At 40.7% G+C, this 20,384-nt stretch overlaps 1 protein-coding gene across 30 annotated transcripts in view; it reads left to right on the top strand.

Moving 5' to 3' along the window:
- Window positions 1–20,384, top strand: part of TCF4 (transcription factor 4) — a gene marked incomplete at its 5' end in the record, with an annotated part of 342,458 nt that overhangs the window by 170,898 nt on the left and 151,176 nt on the right. For 19 of the 30 annotated variants that reach the window (XM_084887803.1, XM_084887799.1, XM_084887825.1 and 16 more), the window contains one exon: window positions 6,868–6,932. The exons of 2 other annotated variants lie outside the window; for them this stretch is intronic. In XM_084887803.1, coding sequence (XP_084743929.1) covers window positions 6,868–6,932 — 65 coding nt within the window. Of the gene's footprint in view, window positions 1–6,632; window positions 6,748–6,867; window positions 6,933–8,181; window positions 8,354–8,408; window positions 8,824–20,384 lie in introns of those variants that run through there. 9 more of the 30 variants (XM_084887807.1, XM_084887806.1, XM_084887805.1 and 6 more) reach the window with 7 other exon arrangements.

Here is a 20,384-nt window from a genome sequence, read left to right as displayed (position 1 = left end):
CTCTTAATATTTGTATAACTCTTATATAAGCTGGTTTCTTAATTTGAGTAATCTCATCTATAAAAATAGGGATTAAAATGTCTATTTAAGGGATTCTGAGGGTGTGTGGTCTTAAATAACTCAAGTTAAATTACTTTGGGTACTTAAAGTGCTTTACAAATGTAAGTGCTTTACGGAGAATTGAATATCAATTTGAACCGTAGCCCCCTAAAATGTTGAGTTTTGATGATGTCTCAAGATGCTCAGCATATTTGGAATTTGAGTGCACCCACTGTTTGAAGGGAGCACAGTGTCTAGACGAGATGAGGTGAATCAGTGATAAAATGCAGCCAAAACTCCAAATTTCCCATGATCAGAGCCATAGATCATTACTGAATATTCTATTTTTATGACTTAAGAATATCAGTGAAAGAGACGACTAACACTATTTCCCCCCCTGGGAAAATGGTTAGCTTCCTTTTTCCCATTAGTCTTTGGTACAAACTGTGTGCCTAATCACCTTTTCCCCCACTTCACTCCCCCTGATTTTAATTTAGAAAAAAAAAGGAAAGAGGAGAATTTTCCAAGCTATGATGACTAGTTTATCTACTGGAATTGAGTTATCTACTCTTTTAGCATGAAATTTATTAAACTTTGATTCCTTAATGCCTGTGGGTGATGACAGGTTGTCCTGGTATAGTAAGATTCTGTAGAAGAGAACCAATGTCCTCTGTATTTAGAAACCAAAAGACTAACATCAACTTCTGACTTTTTGCAAACCCAGACTCTCACCTCTAGGCTAGGAGTAGCGATAACAAGGTTGACCAGCTAGTGAGAACAGCAAAGATATATCTACATAGAAACAAATTCAAAAAGTCCAAAAAAATGCATTTAGATTAATTTAAATTAAATTAAATTTTTTAAATGAACATTATTTTTTTGATAGGAAATTACAAACATATATTAAACCAATACATTTTTAGTGTTTTTAATAATACCAGTTCCTGAAGTTCCTCGGGACTTATATTAAAAGACAAAATGATTGGGGCAGTTACGTTTTGTGAGGTCGCTATTCCACAAAAGACACTTACGATCTATGCTGTATGGTCCTGCATTGTACTTACATTTTTGTTTTTACTCTTTGCTGTGCATTTAAAATGAAGTCATATTCTTCACATCAGGAATGTGTAGAGGAGCCGTTTGCTGTCATGCTTTTTTGCTTTGTTGCTTCAAGTTCACGTGGAGGTGGTTGTGTTTTGTTGTATGACGTCACAGGTTCTGGTGCATATCATTTGCACAGCTCTGAGGCACCCAGAGACCATTTAGGAGTAAAACACCATGTACATGTAAATGATCCCCACTTATAAGGCACTTTCATTAATTTCTTATCAAATTCATGAGTGTTTTGGGGTCTGGGATTTCAGTCTTCAGTATTGGGCTTCTTGTTTACTGATATTCTCCCCCTGCCACCCCGCCCTTGCCCTCTTCCCTCACTCGGATTTAAATAGCAGCAGCACAGAATAGTGCTAAAAGTCCAACCTTTGGAATCAACGTGCCAGGATTTGATTCCCGGGCCTAATCACTTAGCTCCTGCGTGACCTCTGGAAATTTCTATAACTCAGCTTCCTCACTTATAACATGGGGTTTACATTACCCGCCTCTCAGGGTTGTTGTGCAGCTTGAATAAATCAGTCTATATACGCCCTTTGCATTGTGGGTAATATGTAACAGGGGCTCAGCTATTCCTATTTGAGCTAGGGAGGAAAAGGCAGACGTGGAAAAGATGAAAGAACTGCGAATCATGACCTCATGTATATTTTCAGAACCATTAAGAATTGCAGTCATTGTTTAATGAAATAGTCTTTTCAATATGAAGAAAAATTAATAGGGTAACCAGGAATAGGTTGGGGTTGGGGACAGGGACACAGATTTATTCTGACTGGAACACGGTGATGATGAGTTCCCTAGTCTGATGGCTGGGAACAAAAGACTCATTCTTCAGTTCCCAGAATGAGGATTAACAGGGAAGCAGCCTTGCCTGGCATTGTCCTGCAGCATCAGATAATTGTGAGCAAGGCTCTTCATGGGACAGGTTTCACTGTGGAGGTACATTTTTTTTTTAGTGGTATGTGAAATACCTACCATTTACATGTAATTTTAAAAGTGGCCTTTTAAGAATGAATGGCTCAAAACCTGAACATGACCCTGTTGTTACCTTACTGGTCAACCACCAGTGGGCTCTCCCATGTCACAGCGTATCTATAGAGATCATCAATACGTTGTTCTTATCATTTCTCACTTTTACCTTGTAGATTACAACTTACCAGATGTAGGGATCTATCAAAATGTCCTCATAAGTCCATTCATTCATAGGGATACTTCCTAGATGGATAGCATTGTTGTACAACAGGATGCTATGGATATGGATATTTTGGAAGAAAAATTGCACGTCAAACGGAAAATTATATAAGAACATAAAAGTATTACATTAGGAATTATATTAGCATTTGTTAACCATAGTGCCCCAAATCAAAACCACTTTCCCCCCCTTATCCTCCTTGGGGATTATTGAATAGATCAGCAAATATATTGGTCTTTAAAAAAATTGGATGTAACGTATGCAGTATTTTCTACTTAGATTAGATTTTCATGGGCAACAGAAGAAGCAAGTGAACCTTTTATTGATTGTCAGTTGGTGCCATTTCTATTGATCAAATTTAAATATAGGTCTCAGCAGCTGATGGGTTCAATTCGGACAAAACACGTGTTGGCTCTCCGGGTTGTTTGCTCACTGTAGATGCCGACTGTGGTGGAGAGTGGAGAAGGGGCTGCGAGTTGGTCTCCTTTGTCTCCGGGAGGATTCATTGACTGATGTTGTGTCTGCTCGCTCACAGCGTCTTTCTTGCTTAACTTTAAAAATTGTGACATAGTATCACATGCTCCGTGTATACATCATTTCTGGGGAAGAAACTTGTTTAGCCAATATGTCGGCTCAGTTTGTGAAACCCGCCCTGTAGCTTTCATTCAGCCTTCAGCGTGCTCCGTTAGGTCACATCGTCCGTTCCATCCCACGGCACCTCGTCCCCAGCAGCAGAATTTCGCATTGGGTCCTCTTAGGTATAAAAGGAATCAAATGCCTGACGAGATCTGTCTCTGGTACATATTTGAGAACCACCCCTATGCCACACACACACATACACATACACACACACACACACACACACACACACACACACACACACACACCCCACCCTTTCTGGGCATAGGACAAATGCTACTAACGTGCACCTTTCGTTTTTAGAATACGGACAGCAGTACTCTGTGCAGCAAAAGACCTGAGCGATTAATGCTACCCTCATGCCTCTTTTGAGTAGTTTTAGCCATGGGGCTTGGCACTGCCACCGTTGTCTCTGTGCCAAAAACTATCCGCAGCGGCTGTCGCATTCTAGTACTGGAGGGTTGTCTCAAAAAATCCGCAGTGAGCACGCCGCTTGTTCATCACTGCTCTCCCTTTTAAATATTGAGGGGAAAATGGAATCTGGGGCTCTCAGAGCTGGGCTGTGGCGGTGGGCACGGCGGTGGGTGGGTGGTGGAGAATGGAGGAAGGAGGAGAGAGCTGTCTGCGCCAGCCAGTGGGTCTCAGGGACAGAAACCCATGCCCGACATCGAGGAAGCACAAATATGGGGGAGCTTTTGTGTGCCGGAGCACAGAGAGTTACTTAAGAATCATCCTCAAACGTATTATCAGCACTCCTGAACATTATTTTTTATTTCCTGAAACAAATGCTCCAGTGAATTTTTTAGCAGAAAATCAACATCAAGACCGTAGCTCATTTTTGGTGGACAGTTTACACAAAGGATATGTTTATTTGCCTAGAAACTGGGGTGTCCCCGTAAAATGGCTGCTTGCTGTCATTAAGAAACGATAGGAATAGATAGGATACGTCGGAGAGAGCGCTTGGGTTTTATCCTCAGTCCCTGATTATTTTGCTCCCAAAAGGGGGTTTGGGCTCTGAGGGCAGATTTATGGTTGAATTTGGGAACAAAAAGATGTAATAAAGTTAAAGGCTTACACTATCAGAATGAAATGTGTTCGCTCATGATCTCTGGAGTGATCTATTTGATGGTAAAAGTGGATGCTACAGATGAAATCTTTACAAGGAGCATAATCCTAAAAAAAAGAAAAGAAAGAAAAGAAAAAAGAAAGAAAGAAAGAGAGGGAGAAAAAGCAATGCACCCCCCAGCCTCCTGCTGGCTGCACTGCCTCTTTGGTACCTCGCAGACTTCGACAGAGTCCTGGACTGGTGCCCATTGATGTCATGGAAACACTCAAATTACTGAGAATGATTCATGTCTATGCTGGTCTCTTATCCTCCCCCACACAAACACGAGTAGATTTTTAACCCTGACAACTTGTAATTTGCAGTGGGTTTATTTTTGTATCTGGATAAATATTTTTTAACAAGCAAAATTAAGATTAAGCGGTCTGTATCTGATATGATAGTAAAGAGTGCTGGGCCTTGTAGCCCGGAGTACTTTGGGGACTCGGTGCAGCGTGAATTCATATTCTTCTCATCTCTCCTCCTCCTTCTCTCCCTTCCTGCCCCCTTGCTTTTCCATCCCACTCTCCCTCTCTTTATTTCTCTCTTCTCTTCTCTCCTCTCCCATTTATTCTCATTTCCCCTTTCTCCTTCCCTCTCTCCCTTATCTGTACTATTTACACTGACCTTCTAGCTTCAAAATAATGGAAGAGATATAGCTCTAACTTGTATACACATACATGAATTGAGGCAAACCCTGGTGAGAAAATTAATCTCTGAGGTCCGTGTGCTGGACTCAAGTAGGGAAAAAATGCCAGGTGGTGAAATTCTATAGGGGATAAATTCAGTAATTCCTTCTAGAGAGAAAAAATAGGTAGTCTTTCTTACTTTAAATTGTATTTTACCCTTCGGTTTCAAAGCAGGTTACTAGATGTTCCATTTCCTAGGAAGTCAGAGCAAATTCTACCTCATCTATTCCTTTACCTGTCATCTGTCTTTCTGTCTGCCTGCTTGTCTGCCTGCTTGCCTACATCTCTACCTGCCTTTCTAGTTGTTAAACAAGTGAGTATTGTGTCAAAGTGAATTATGGTGTGGTTGTATGGACGCTTTTAAAGTGCAAGAGCTTAAGGAAGGACATGTGCCATTCGATAGCTTATAAAGGTTGAGTCTTTTTCTGTTAGTAATATTTGTAGAGAAGCTAAGGGGCATCTATAGGTTATATTTGAGTTACACAGAAGAGTAGATATGCATGCAGGGGCATTTGCACTGCTGACAGGTAAATGAGGTTTTTTTCCTTCAGTGTAAAATCCTCATATAATTAAAGTTATTTTCTTAGATGTCCCAAGAGTTGTAGTGTGTCTGTGAGATGATATCCTGTTCCATAGGAATTGAAACTGATATAGACATTGATTTTCTACTTTGCACTAAACAATATACCGGAAATGGGTGGGGGAATGTTTTCCCAAGTTTGAGATTCTTTGGAATCAGTAGAAAAGTTAATGCTGGGGGAGAGAGGGTTAATTTTAAGACTCAGGTTTGGCTTTCTTTGAAAAGTCATCTTCAATTTTATATATATATATATTGACTAAGGTATAAGGTGCACTACTTTTGGTCAGATATAAGATTTATTAAAGGCACCTGCTTTGTGTAATATCACAAAGGAATGCACTACTAGCACTGTCACCAAACTAAAACATCAAAAATGACCACTGTTCCTTTTCATATTTGCCACAACTTGGCTTGAGGGGAAATTGAGGTGGATACCATTCAGTCCCTAAAAAATACTAGTTTCCAATTTTCTCATCAAAAGAAAGAATAGTATAATCCTAGGAATTAAGTATAGTGTTCCTTAAAATTCTGTTCTCCATGAAAGAAGTATCCTTCAGTCTCAGGCATTTGCATTCTGGGTACTTGGCTGTCCCTAGACCTTTTTAATGTGTGGTCTGGGTCCATTTTCTGTGATAACTCTTCATGTCACTCACTAAACTCTACTGCTTAGACCTCTTGTAATGTGGTTTCATTGTCTTTCTTGCTGATCATTAAGGCTAGCCATACTTGAAAGAGAAACAAATGAGCAGCCTTGATTACATTCTTAGCTGTGGCCAAACAGCTTCTGAGGCTGCATACGTCTCTGGATATAGAAGCAAGGTTGTTAGAATTGGAACAAGATATTCACATGCCATTATCCCATGTCCTGCCGAGTCCACTGGTAGAATCTGAACTTGGGATCAGAGTAGGCAATTTTTCAAAGCCCTCTTTTCCAAATGTAAATTCCATCATCATTTTGGTCACGATGGAATTTACTCCTGGGAAAGGGAGTTAAAAAAAAGAGAGAGAGAGTGTGTCTCAGAATTTTGAGTAGTTTCTTTTGCTGTACTCACCATCTGGAAAGCCTTGATTGATTAGCTTTGGCCTCACCATTAAGTGTCAATATAATCAATGGGAATTCCTAGACCAGGGTGATTACATAGATAATTTGCCTGCTGTGTAAATAAAAATGAAATTGTTTAAATTTTGTGAGAGAGAAAGCAAGTGAAAATAAGAAATGACAATTTGTTTGTTAGAGAAAGTGGAGGCCCTTGGAATGACAGTTTTTGGGAGTGTGGAGCTGTTTGGCTAAGAATAGGAATGAAGGATATTTTTTTCCAGTTTATCATAGCCGGAGTGAGGAAGCGTTCTTCCCTCTCTTGCTTGCATACTAGTACATTGCCAGTAGTGCCTACTTTACGTATGTAAACATCGGGGAAGAGCAGTAGATGTCTATTACCTGGAAGCTTTTTTTTTTTTTTTTTTTCTTCTCAAGGAAAAAAACCATTTACACTTTTTGTTTGTTTGTTTCTCTTGGCAGGTAAAACAGAAAGGGGCTCATATTCATCTTATGGGAGAGAATCAAACTTACAGGGTTGCCACCAGGTAAGTGAGGATCTCGCGAGGGGAAGGGTTGGGAGAATTAGCCTGGTACTTCGGTTTATTTTACAAATGAGAGGATGCATTTTGGGCTGTGACACCAAGATGCACCGAGAGCCTGCCGATGCCTCTTTGCCTTTAAAAAGTGATGGAATAGCGCAGAGCTTGGAGGTCACAGGCACCTTCATCGTTAGCTCTCTGGCATCTCAGGACCACATCCACGGGCTTGCTTTTGTTTTTTAATCCATCAACCGGTGTTTGCAAACCAGCGATGTCGGTGAAAGTGTTCCATCCAAAGAGTTTATTTTGCAATTGAGAACTTAAGAATTTCTTCCACTAGAAATGCTTCGTGCAGCCATGTGTCAAACCCTGGGTTTGGTGGCTACTGCCCTAAATTATAGTTTTCATAGGGGCTGTATGATGTTGTGTGAAAACAGGGCTGTATTGAGGGATAAAAATGTCTGTGAAAATATGATTTGTTGTCCCTTTTTGTTTCTGAATTGTTTTTGGCTGGAAGTCAAGGCCAGCAGGCTAACAGCAAAGCCGTCTCAAGGGAAGCACGCGTGAGCTAGAAAAATAAGAGTACTTTAATTAAATAATAAAATGCCAGTGTAATACAAAGGTATAGCATGTGTGTGTTTGTCTCTGTGCACCCTGCATTTGCATACCTTTAACTCTCCAGAGAAAGCCCCGTTCTAAAAATACTATCAGTAGCCAAAAGTGTAAGCTTTGTTTCAAGACAATTGAGATTTTATAGAGGCTTTCTTTTTAATTTCAGTATCAGTATTAATCATATGTTTAAAACCCTTTTTTTAAAAATTAAGATGTAGGGTTTCTTTTTACAAGTGCATTGGCTTCTTTAGGGGGGAAAAAACAAACTCTTGATGAAATTTAACAATCCTCTTTAATATTCAAAGCTTTCTACTGTTTTATTATTCACCCAAACAGAACGTATGTTCTTTTTGTACTGGGAAGGGAACGCTTGTTCTCTTGATCTCTCTCCCCCTCCCATTTCCTTTAATGAAATGGGGAGGGGGGGGGGAAATCTATTTAAATTTTTTTTAAAACAACTGTGTAATATGTCCTGAAAATGTAAGCAAACAGTTTTCGTAATGAAATAGAGCCCCTGAAGGAGGTTTGCTTTTCAGATCCCTGTTACATATCACTAAAGGTGGGATTCGGGGGCGGCATGGTTTCTCCTGGATGCATTTGCATTTTTAAAGTTTGCTGCTTTGGCCCAGCCACCAAATGCAGTCAGATTCAGCATCTGAAAGACTGGTGGGAGGAGGTGAATGGTGCCCGGTTAGGGAGCTCCCTCCGCTGCTGCGAGGCTGCAGAGGACAGTCCCTGGGAGTTTGTTTGGAAAGAATTCTGCAGGAAAGAAATTTACAGTCCTTCCAACGCAGCAACGGAAACATCTTTGGAATGTGAGTGCAAATGTTCGGGGTAGATAGCCAGGCGACAAGCCTCTCCCCGCGCCGAGTCTCTGGTGTAAAGCTCTCGATTCCTGCCCAAGAGCCTGTTCCTGTGTATCTGTTTTCCGAGGGGTCAAGGCAGAGGTTGTCGGAGTTTTGGGGAGAAGAAAGTTGACAACATCCTTCCTTTCTGCAGCTGGTCATGGCAGAGGTCTCTGTTTTTGCCGGGCCTCTCTTTCTGGTCAATGAGAGAATAGGCTTCCTCGCCCCTGTATCCTTTCTTACTAATAGGAATTGGCGTGATTCCTCACAGACACAAAGATTTCCTCTGCTGAGTAAGCGTGAGGCCCCTTAACTTGGGAAAGCATCATCCAGACCGCGCGAGTCGTCTGTGTGTGTGCAGGGACACGGACCCTCCCCGGGCGTGTGGGAAATAACTTCCCTCGGGTGAGACTGGAGTGAATTTTCTTGGCAGACGCAAGGTGAGAAGTGGGAAGGGGCAGAGGGTGGAGTGCAGAGGTGGACGGACTGGCATGTGAAGGCTGAATTTCTGAGCCATGGGAGGTTCGTTTTTGAGACGTTTCGCCTCCAGGGAAACTCTGCTGTGTACAAGAGGGCGCTTTTTTCTTAACAAGTCTTCATCACGTAGGTGTGGAGGGTAGATGCTTTCCTTCTTATTTCTGCTTCATGGTTGTGAGTCTTGTAGGAACTGACTATCTGTTTGCTTAGCCTGGTCTCAGCAGTATTCATAAACAGTGTGATCACTTTTTGGAAATTCCCTGATGGAGGAAATAGGGGCCGGAGGTGCAAAGGGCACATATTATGAATTCCTGCTCTCGGTGAAATTTGAGAATAGGGCAGACCCTCGTGGGTCTCCCAGTGAACGAGTCTCTCTCTCTCTGGTGCCGAATTGTTCTTTGAGTCCCTGTCTGCCACCCCAGCTCTGCAGACCAGAAAGAAAGGCAGCTTGTCTGTGTCTTGGGCTTCAGGTCTCAATAGCAGATCACAGCTGAAATGACTCCCCACGGTGTGGCCAGGTGAGCGCCGCGCGTGGAGGGGGAGCTTTTGTTTTCTCCCGCCTGCTCCCCTCTAGAGACACAGGACGCAAACCCTTTAGATGCTGTGCCCTTCAGGAGCGCCGAAAGCGGCTTTATTGTATTATCACAACATCCCGTGGACGTGTAGGGCGAGCACCGTTACATGTGAACTTGCTTATTCCAGTCCCAGAGGCCTTTTGTTTGGTGTAGAGAAATGCTGGCGGTGAGCAACAGGTAGCAAAACGCTGCCCTGGAGAAATGGCTATTGATTCCGAAATGCATCAGGTTAACGCTTGTGCCTGTGAGTGTCCATTGTGTTCCTCTGGAGGAGTGAACACTAACAGTGACAGACATGTGGCTTTCAAAAAAAAAAAAAAAAAAAAAAAGTGGGTATCTTAGCCGAAAAACAAAACCGGCAGGTTTTTATTTATTTATTATCAATTAAGTGGTTTTCATTAAAACCAGTAATGAGATGATGCGAATTCATTAATGCATCCCTACATAAAATTGTCAAACAACAGCCTGTGACTTTACAGACTTGAAATTGTGTAGAAAAATTCCGATAGTCAAAACCGAAGCGGCTAAAAGGACTTTTTTTTTTTTTTTAAGTCCTCACTAAATATGGCAAAACTAATTTAAATCAAATTGGGGTACGGAAATCACACCCAGGCTTAAAATGTTCTTGCCAAATTACAACCTCATACTACTTTTACTGGCAGAGAAAATAAAATTTATAATGGAAAGTCTGACAGAAATGAAAATGAGCGGAAATAAAGTTTTTCTCAAGATAGTCCAACTTTCAAATGATAAATAGCCAATAGTGATGAATGGGCATCACTTCAGAGGAGAAGAGAGAAAAGAGGTCCTTTGCTTTTGGCCTTTTTTTTTTTTTTTTTTTTTTTTCCCTGCTTTGAATAAGATGTTTGGTGATGACAAACTTTTTTTTTTTTCTTCTTTTTTAATCTCGCTGAGATCTCTGTGAATGAGGTGATGATGTCAACACAAATGATTGTTATTAAGGTAGAAGTTTTCCCCTTAAATGGACATCCAGCATTGATTATCAGGACTTGTTTGTCTTCTCTTTCTGGGATATGGCCAAGTCTAAAGCAATGGTTTCATTATTAGTATCTCCTGAATACTAAGGGGAGGGTGTGTGTGTGTGTATGTGTGTGTGTGTGTGTGTGTGTGTGAGAGAGAGAGAGAGAGAGAGAGAGAGAGAGAGAGAGAGAGAGAGAGAGAGGAGAGAGAGAGAGCGCACTCATGTGCACGAACTGGGCCCTGTCTGAGACTAATTAAGTTAAGAGTCTTATTAGCTGGACATTTGCTTTTCTTATCTCTCAGGTGATTCCAATGTGCAGCTGGGTTAGGTGACTTTCTAGAATGTTCTATAGGAATAGGCTCTATTTTAAAGATTTGTGTCCAAAATCTGGAATTGCCACTGACCTTGAAAAAGCTTTTTGATTTCTTGCCTTAATTTGATTATTTAAGACATGTAAATACATTGCATATGTACTTCATTTAACAGGCAGTGAAAATTACTGCTATGTTGAAAATCAGTAGATGCCTTGAAATTTTTATACAGAATTCCACAGCTGAACTTCTTGGTCCGCATTGTTTTCTCTGGGGAAGTCCAAGGCTCTACCCTCCTCCACATTCTTTATCTTTTTCAAGTAATCAAATAGGACTGCCCTGATAAAGTCATTGATGTGTACATCTGAAAATTGACAGGGTTTAAGAATTCGGCCTAATCTCGAATACCTTTGTTAGATTTCAATAACCGAAGCTTTACAAGAAAGGGGTCTTCTCTATATTTCATTTCACTTCCTCATAAATCTAGTAATTTTTGATGATTGAACTTAAATGTGGAGTTGGTTCTGAAAGAAATTACATATTTAAGGATGAATTTTTTTTCTTTCAATTATTTTTTTATATGGAAGGAGTTACAAATTACTTAATTCTAAAACTTTTTGGCCCCTTTAATTTTTTTTTTTCTTATTTAAAGTCGAAATGGAAAGGATATAAGCAAGAAGGCATAGAATAGAACCCCCTGTCTCTTTTTATGAAAATGGCTGTTTAGGCCTTGTGTGCACAGAAACACGTTTGGTTTCTAATCTGACATCAGGCTCAAATGTTAGTTCCTGGTGGGCAGCAACCCGGTCCAGTCCTTGCGTTCTTCCTGGGACCCGCTCCCCCGGAGCTGCCTTACGCGCTGTCTGTGCACTGCTTAGCGCTCCGCTTCACTGCATAGCACTTTTCCAGCTTGGCATTACTTATGTTTGTTGAATTCTGGGTTCCACCTGAATTCTGTGAGCTCCCAGAAACAGGGGCCACGTCAGTTTTCTCATGTATTGTGTGGACTCGGGTTTATTTCCCCATCATTACTCTTAGGCGTCATTTCGATAGTAGAGTCTGAATAGCGATGCATAGGCACCACATTGTAAGCATCATTTTCATGCTTATGGGAACCAGAAAATCACACTTTCATAAGAAAGTTCTTTGGAAGCCCTTCCTTGTAACTTTTATGGAAATGTCTTTAATAGCTTTTCTTTGGGGGGGGGGTCATTATGTGTAATATTTGGCTTTTATCTTTATAATATCTTTAATGGGATGATACCGAGGCCATGTCACCGAGTGGCACTTGTCCTCATTCCCTTTCAAGGGGCTGAGTACTAGCCTGGGGCCTCACAGTTCCAGGCCTGAAGGGACCCAGTGTTTGCTGTTTCTGGCGGGTGTGTTTTTGGAACCAAAGGTCAGAATCCAGACCTGTCCTTTTTGAAGGTACCGGTGCTGACCATGGGGCACATATTTAAAGTGACAGCAGCTAGTTCCAGGCATCACGGCCTGAGCCTGCAGTGGGAGTGCCGTTGGGACTCGCCCTGAGCACTGATTTTTGGGGCAGGGGCACCTTCGCTTTAGGACATCGCTGTGGGTGCACCCTCTCCCAACGGCCACCCAGCACCCACCAAAGGAGATGCAGGGGCCATTCTTTCAGCACATTGCTTAACACATATGTGCTGGCCCCTAGCAATGTGTTAGGCACCAGAAAGGAAGACAAAAGGAGGCTCTTTCTTGCAAACCCTCCCTTCACCCCCACCAGCAGCTTTCTGGATATTAAGGGAGAATCAAACTTCACTTATTTAATTTTAAAAGAATTTTAATCTCATAGTAGACAAATACTTGCAGAAGTTGTAAGAACAATAAAATGAAGTGGATATACTCTCCACTTAAACGGTTGCTAATACTTGTTACATTTGCTTCATGTTTGTATATAGATTTTAGTGAATCATTTTTAAGTGGAAGATCTAATAAGATTTCATCCCTAGATTATTTTTTTATCATGAATCTCTTAAAATTAACAACACTTGTGTATTTAACGAAATGACTATTATCACCCTTAACAAAATTAACAATAGGTTTCTAACTTAATAACCATTAGTTGTTCAGATTTCTTCATTTGTCCAATGAAAATGTATTTAATAGCTTTTTGGGTGGGTTGTGATTTATGTATAATATTTGGTTTATGTGTCTCTTTATATTCTTTTTTATGCTAGAAGAGTTCCTATAATTAAAAACATGCTATCTCCCTTAAAGAGATTAGGTCAGTTATCTTAAAAAAAATATTATCCTCTCCCCCCACCCTTTCTAAGTGGTGTTGGTTTATTTCTTTGTGGCGCTCCTTGATTTGTTTCTCTATCTTGCCTGCAGTTTGAAAACTAGGTCCAAATTCTTTCAGGTGAAAGTTAAACTTTCTTAGATTATTTCATAGATGAAGCTATGTGCTTCACATTGCATTCTATCCAGGGGCATATAGTGCTGTTATGTTGCTATTGGTGATATTACTTTTCTTGTTTTGGTTCATCCTTACCTGAGGATATTTTTTCCATTGTTTTCAGAGAAAAAATGGATTAAAAAAAAAGGGACTGAGGGAAGGAAGGAAGGAGAGAGAGAGATGTGAGAGAGACACATCAATCTGAATGCACCGTGATCAGGCTTGGAGAGCGAACCCACAACCCAAGTATGTGCCCATGACTGGGAATCAAACCAGTGACCCTTTGGTGGTGGGCCAGTATTCTACCCACTGAGCAACCCCTGCCAGGGCTGAGGGCTGAGATGCTAATTTTAATTACTTGGTAAAACTTGCAACCTCCCTCACCCCCCTTCCCTTCATTGTAAATAAACCTTTCCCCTTTTGCTTAGCAAGCAGGGTTTGTGTTGATACTTTAGCTCTGAGTAGTTATCCCTGTGCCCCAACAATCTCTGACCTGATTGATTTAGCATGCATTATGGATGCGTGGCTGGATTAGAAGTTTTAGAACAAATGATTAAAAAAAAAAAAATCCATCATTCCTTTTGCATTTATAGCTGACATTCTTCTGTGAGGAACTTTCTTTCGTTGTTGATTTAAGTGTAATATATAGACAAGTGTAATGTTAATCCTTGCCTTAAATGTGGTCCCTTACCTGGAGGATGCTGGAGGCATTAAAGCCGTCTTCAGACCTCTTAAGGTATATTGATACGAAAAGCAGTTATGGCTCAGGCTAATGGTAAAAAAGCTTTAATTGCAGGAGGGAGGAAGTAATTATAGGTATGTTTCCTTGAAAATGAAACTAGTATTTTTCTTCTTTTCTTTTGCTGAAATTTGGAATTTGGTGACAATCTCTGCACCCCTAGCAGATTAATTTTGCCACAGCACTGGAGTTTCTGTAGGTTCTCAGGTTCCCCTCCAAGGCTGACCAACTGAGTGGCATGGGTGCTGAGGTGCTCAGTGAAGCTGCTCTATCAAGGGCTGGTTCCGTCCCTTCCCCAGTCCTCTCACAGCCCAGGCTCGGCTCATGAGTGAATATCAAAATGAGTGAATTTCTCAAAGTTACGTAGAGCTTACCTGGGGAAATAAGATTCAATGCCAGCATTAACGTTAGAGGTCATTATTATAATTCTTATTTGATGATTAAGAAAGTGATGCAAACTGTGCAAGATTTCACCCCCAGGTAAGTTTCAGAGCCGGACTTTGAACTGGGAAATGACTGCTTTTAAAGCCAGTGCTTTTCAGCCTGGGGCCCCGCTGCCCACGCCCCTGAGGAAGTCTCCCCTCGGAGGTTTATCTGGAGCCCATTTGGAAAGTCAGTGACTTTTGGTAGCTGCCCGACTCACTGCACGCTCCAGGCCTTACCATGGTGCCAAGAACAGAGTGGCTTCTTCACCCCGGCCTGCTGAGGGAGGACTGGAACTCTGAACCCAGGGGGTGCCGGCAGGCATGGAAGAGGGTGGGCTGCACCACTCCTGGATACCCCCCTTTTCTAAAAAAACAATTTAAAAAAGCTCCTTTCTGTATGAATAATCTATTCTGCAGCATCCTCAGAATTAGCATATGCAATTCCATTAAAACCAATGAAGATTTCCTGTGAAAAGGCTGGGGTAGAATATGCCAATTCGCAGTTCAGCAATAGCATGAACACTCTCTTAAACATATACAGATTCTATTTGGACCTTGCGTTTGTGCAATGCGGGCAGCATAGGATTTGCTATCACGAATTTGGATTCATCATAGATCAAATTATTCTTCCAAAAATACAAGGACTACTTAGAATGAAATTCTGAAGCCATACCTTTAACAGACACTGAAATGTGACCGAAACTTTTTTCAGTGATGGCATGTTACTCGCTCGTGAAGTATATGACATGGTAACGGTGTGTTGGAAGCATAGGCAAGTTCTATGGAGCGGTTCAGGACAGCGGGTGCAGAACAACCATCAAAATCACTTGGAAATGATTTTTATGAGACTTCAAAGAAACGGAGTCCTGGTATCCAAATTGAAATTTCACCAGAATCTTGGGGGTGATTTCTCTTTTCTTACAAAACTATTCAGGGGTTTTAGTAACTACTAGCAATTAGGACTGCAATGTATCTTTAAAGTTTTGATGTGTGAAGAGAAAGGGGAAAATCTCAATTAATGACCAAACAATTGAGTTAGCATTGAGGTGCACTTGATAAAATTTAATATTGACATATACCTGCTCATCAGGTGGAAACCTGTGTAGCCCTCTAGCTTTTTTCCATAATAAAGAAAATATATGCCGAAACCCGTTTGGCTCAGTAGACAGAGCGTCGGCCTGTGGACTGAAGGGTCCCAGGTTCGATTCCGGTCAAGGGCCTGTATCTTGGTTGCATGCACATCCCCATTGTGGGTGTGTGCAGGAGGCAACTGATCGATGTTTCTCTCTCCTCGATGTTTCTAGCTCTCTCTGTCTCTATCCCTCTACCTTCCTCTCTGTAAAAAAATCAATAAACTATATTTTTTTAAAAAAAAAGAAAACATATAATTCGGCATCAGCAAAACTTTTCACTATAAAATGGCAGAAATGTTTATTCTTTTGCCTGTGATCATGCTTCATGTAATCCCACATTAAGAAAATGTCTCCTGAAACTCTTAAAGCTGAAACCCAAAGTTAAAATTATTGGAGCACTGCAATAGATCAACAAAGCCCTTTGTCTTAGAAATAAGTGCCTTAGAAAAGACCAGTAATGGAGTCTGCTGCCATGCCTGATAGTAATAGGTAACTGCTTGAAATAGAAGAAGCCCGTACCCTGGAAGGGTGTGTGTGTGTGTGTGTGTGTGTGTGTGTGTTTATGTTGGTCTCCTCCCATCTGCCTTCACTCGCAGACAGGCTACACTGCACATCCTGACGCATGGGCCTTTGACGTCATTGCATTATCTAATAGAAGTAGTTTTTTTGGGAGAAGAAATCCAGCAAGAATACATAGCTGCATTTGCTTTAGCATTTCTAACCCACATTTTTTCCCCCCTATAATGGTACTCATTTTTGTCTGACATTTTTGTACTTAATAAAGTAAAATGTTGGTGTGGTAGCATCATTCGCCTGGCACATCCACAGATTTTGTTGAATAGGATATATCATCACTGCTATATGTTTGTGGTACTTAATGAAATCTGTGTGTCTACCCCTGGAGTCCATTAGCCTCCCCTTCTAAAAGACATTTTGCAGTGAACGCTTTCTGTGATGTTTAAAAAATAACCGAGTATATCTTATTTTCAACCCACCTCAAAGCCACGGCTATGTGAGTTTGGGACGGTGACAATTCAATGATAAGAAAGTAATTAAGGAAGAACATCACTGAGGTTTTCAAGCGGTGACCATCCTCCAGAGCTCTAGGTGTGGGGTCTCTGTGTGTCGGGTTTGACCGTGAATGCAAGCAGAATAATCCGAGCTCATTTGCACCGTGATAATGAACAGCAGGGCACTGAATCTTTCCCATTTTATTGGAATTGTATACAGTGAGTTATTAAATTTCATCTCTGTAATACACCTGCAGTAAAGTAACAAAACATGGCTGCACTTAAGGAACATGTGTGTGTGGTACAATACCCTCCCCCATTATTCCAGCACCCGCCCCCCCCAACAGCTGCTTACAGATTTCAGGATCCATTGTATATATTCCCTTGAGCCCATCTCTAATAATCGAGACACATCTGCCATTGCAGTATTATAGGCATATGTAGTTTTATTGAAAACTATACCTGTAAAAAAATTAAATAACTCCTACCTCAATTAAATTGGCAAGCTACCTTTTGCAAAGATTATATTGCCGATCTCCTGAGACTCGATGAGTTCATTTTATTCTTATATTACAAATCACTAAATGTGTTATTTTTATTTAGCCAAGTAGCTAGCTTTTTTCATACTTTGATGATAAGTCACTTTTATCTATTCTCACTTTTGTTTTCCTTTTACCCTTATCTTTACATTAAAAAAAATACCATGCAGAGTTTATGATGGAAACATTGAGAGCCTGGCTATAATGAATGCTGGATAAAGTCAAGAGAAAGGACCCTAGAGAAAGGACCCTGTAGCACTGGCTTTAAAAGCAGTAGTTTAAATTTTTAACTGATTATTATTTTTTAAATGTTTATTATTATTATTATTATTTTAGATAAAGAGGAAGGGAGAGAGATAGAGATACAGAAACATCGAAGAGAGAGAAATGTCATTGATCGGCTGCCTCCTGCATGTCCCCCCCCCCCCCACACACACACACACACAGGGCATCTAACCTGCAGTGCAGGTATGTGCCCTCACTGGGAATGGAACTGGTGACCTCTTTGTTCCTGGATTGACACTCAATGGCTGAGCTACACTGGCCTAGACATAAAGTTTACAAAATCAGGACCAAAATCTTAACTCTTCTTATGCTTTGATAGATATTTGTGCAGCTTCTTTGAGATCCATTGGCCTTTCATAGTGGCAGAATGGGAAATAATGTGAAGAAGGAATGAGTTAGTACATCATACAAGCATGTATAGGTGGATTAAATCCCCTACCTTAACATTTATATTTTGTTGGATTTTGAGAATATCTATGAAGTAATTTTATCTAAACAGGTTAATGGTAAAATATTTGGTGAGATATTTCTGGGTATAACCTTATTTTCACTTAAGATGTGTAGGGGGTCTATATAGTTATTCGTAGTGAATTAATTATGCCGCTAGTACATTGATTTAGCTTAGTAGAAAGGTTTATAAATTTGCTTCATATTAGAGTAGAAAAATCCAAAGACAAGATGCCCACTATATTAATAGAAAGATAACTACATATCCTTTCTTCAGAATACGAAGGTTACCCCTTACATAGTTTCTTACAAAGGAAGAATGTTTCCTGCTATTCACAAGGACTATATGAATGGATTGAGGTAAACATGGATGGATCCCTATCCCCAAAGTTAGTGTAGACTCAGAAAATAGGTACTTGGGTAACAGTCAAAAGGTATACGATTTCATAGAATGAAGTCACAGATAAATATCTAGTGAGAGTTGTTGAAGAGAAGGTAGAACATCAAGTAGTGTTGTTGATCTCCAGTCAGGATTAAAAATAGTTGCATGTTCAAATGATGTAATCAGCTATGACATTTTCTGCCTCTCTTATGGTTCATAAGAATTCAAAGTTTAATGGGGATAAAAGTCTGAATCCTAGATAGGTCATTGCTTTCACTTAAGATCCAAAACCCCAAGAGAATTAGATTTCAGGATCTTAGATTTCAACTTTATAAACATCTAATCAGTTGGAAAATACATTCTAAATTCTAAACTAGCCTTTTGAGCAAAACTCTTGCAGAAGTTGGGGAATGCGATTTAACTTAGGCCACCCCACTCCTTTGAAGCCCGCTCTCCTGAGTGTTCTCCCTTTGGGTGTGAGTCATTCCTGTGGAAGTATCTGTTACCAACACTTTTGAACTGTGAAGTCTGTTTGTCACACTGAGCTCTGCAATTCAGAACTGTTGTGGGTAGAGTGACTGGGATGAAACCACATCAGCGGTGGTTAAAGTTCTACTGTGGACAGTGACATGTGGCAAAGAAGAATGTCAACAGCTGCTACTACGAATCATTGTCCTTCAAGGAGTCCTTCTGCCTCTCTGCCTTTTTACTCTCTCAACCAAAGAGAAGTCACTAACATGGACCTAGTCTTCTCAATCCTTCTCCCACTTAGCTCCCAGATACGATTTGCTTTAATTTGTTTTCATAGTGTAAGATGTGGATGCCATTTTGTCAATGGAAGAAATATTAACTTTTTGGGTGTTTTATATGGGGGAAGGGATTATTCTTTGCATTTTAGGAGAACTCTGTTCTGTATTCTCTTTTGCAAATAACACATATACCTTATGATTCTTGAACTCCAGTCTCCATTCCGTACTTCATTACAAAGCTTCATTTCATTATATCTGAGGCAACTATACTCTCCTCTAAAACCTTATAGTGTGCCTTCAGAAGACATATTGGAGGAAGCTCCATCCAATATGTCTTTCTTAATTCTCTGGTATAATATTTATACATATTGCTGTAGCAATAGAAGGCAGACATAGTAAATCAGCTCTGTAGAACCTTAACGAGAAATCAGAACATTTAACAATAATATATTCCTCTACACCTTCATTTGCGTATTTGGTAAATATTTGTTATGAACTAGCACTCTGTTCCCAACGTTTAAGGACGTGATATTGCTATGTTGGTACAGGGCTTGAGCTAATAGTATAGTTATCTAATTTGAAACTCTAACCCATAACTTTCAGATTTATATTTTTACATCTATAGGGTATCCCCAAAATGTATACACACTTTGAATAATTATTAATCCCAATGGGTTAAATCTGAAAAGAAAGAAACATCAATTGAACTATCAGTTGTAAAGTATGTATACATTTTTTGGGGACACCCTATATTTAGATGTTTTTTTAAGGGGCTAGAGTAAAATCTGGCAATTACCAATGAGATAATACTTCTAAGGTATTGTGCTTTTAACCTTGAATTTTATTGAAGGATTAGTTCCTTCACCTATGTCCCTTGGCTTGGTGACTGACTGTTCTGTCTCTCTCACCCCATTTAATCAATTCTACTTTCTATACCAATAATACCCATCCCCCACACTCCCAGTCACTACTATTGCTTTTCTACCCCTCTGCCTCCCTCCACCCACCTTCTCTCTCACAGTGGGCCATAGAATGATGATCACTGCAAAATCCTGGTGATGGCCTTGCTTAGCATCCCTCCAAGTACAGGCTCTTGTCATGGCTGCCGGCCTTGTCCTTCAGACGCATCATTCACTTCTCCTGTCTCCGCTGTACCGAGCTGCTTCGAGTTCCCTTAGGGCTCTTCCAGGGTTCTCTCAGTTTTTACAAAAACCCTTCCATAGACCTGCAGCACTTTCTCCCTGCCTCTCCTCCTCCACCTCATGCATTCCTTTTGCCAGGTAACTCACTCATCGTCCAAGGTTCAGCTCATGCACTGTTTCCTCCAGGTCCCCTGGATGTCATGACCTGACCAGTCCAGAACAAAGTGGCTCTCTTCTGTGCTCAGGTGGCCTGGGTGCACGTTTCTGTCCTAACAATTGTCACACCCTCTCCAGCCAGGAAAGGCCATGGGCTATGGTGTCATCTCATGCCTAACAAGGGTAACGCAGTGAGGTTTGCTTAAGAGTCAGTGGATGGATGAGTAAAT

The sequence above is a fragment of the Pipistrellus hanaki genome (genome assembly GCF_964339955.1).
Source record: "Pipistrellus hanaki genome assembly, chromosome: 6".
In the NCBI taxonomy this organism is placed as follows: Eukaryota; Metazoa; Chordata; class Mammalia; order Chiroptera; family Vespertilionidae; genus Pipistrellus; species Pipistrellus hanaki.
The sequence above is the reverse complement of the archived record's forward strand: the minus strand, read 5'-3'. Positions and strand labels throughout refer to the sequence as shown.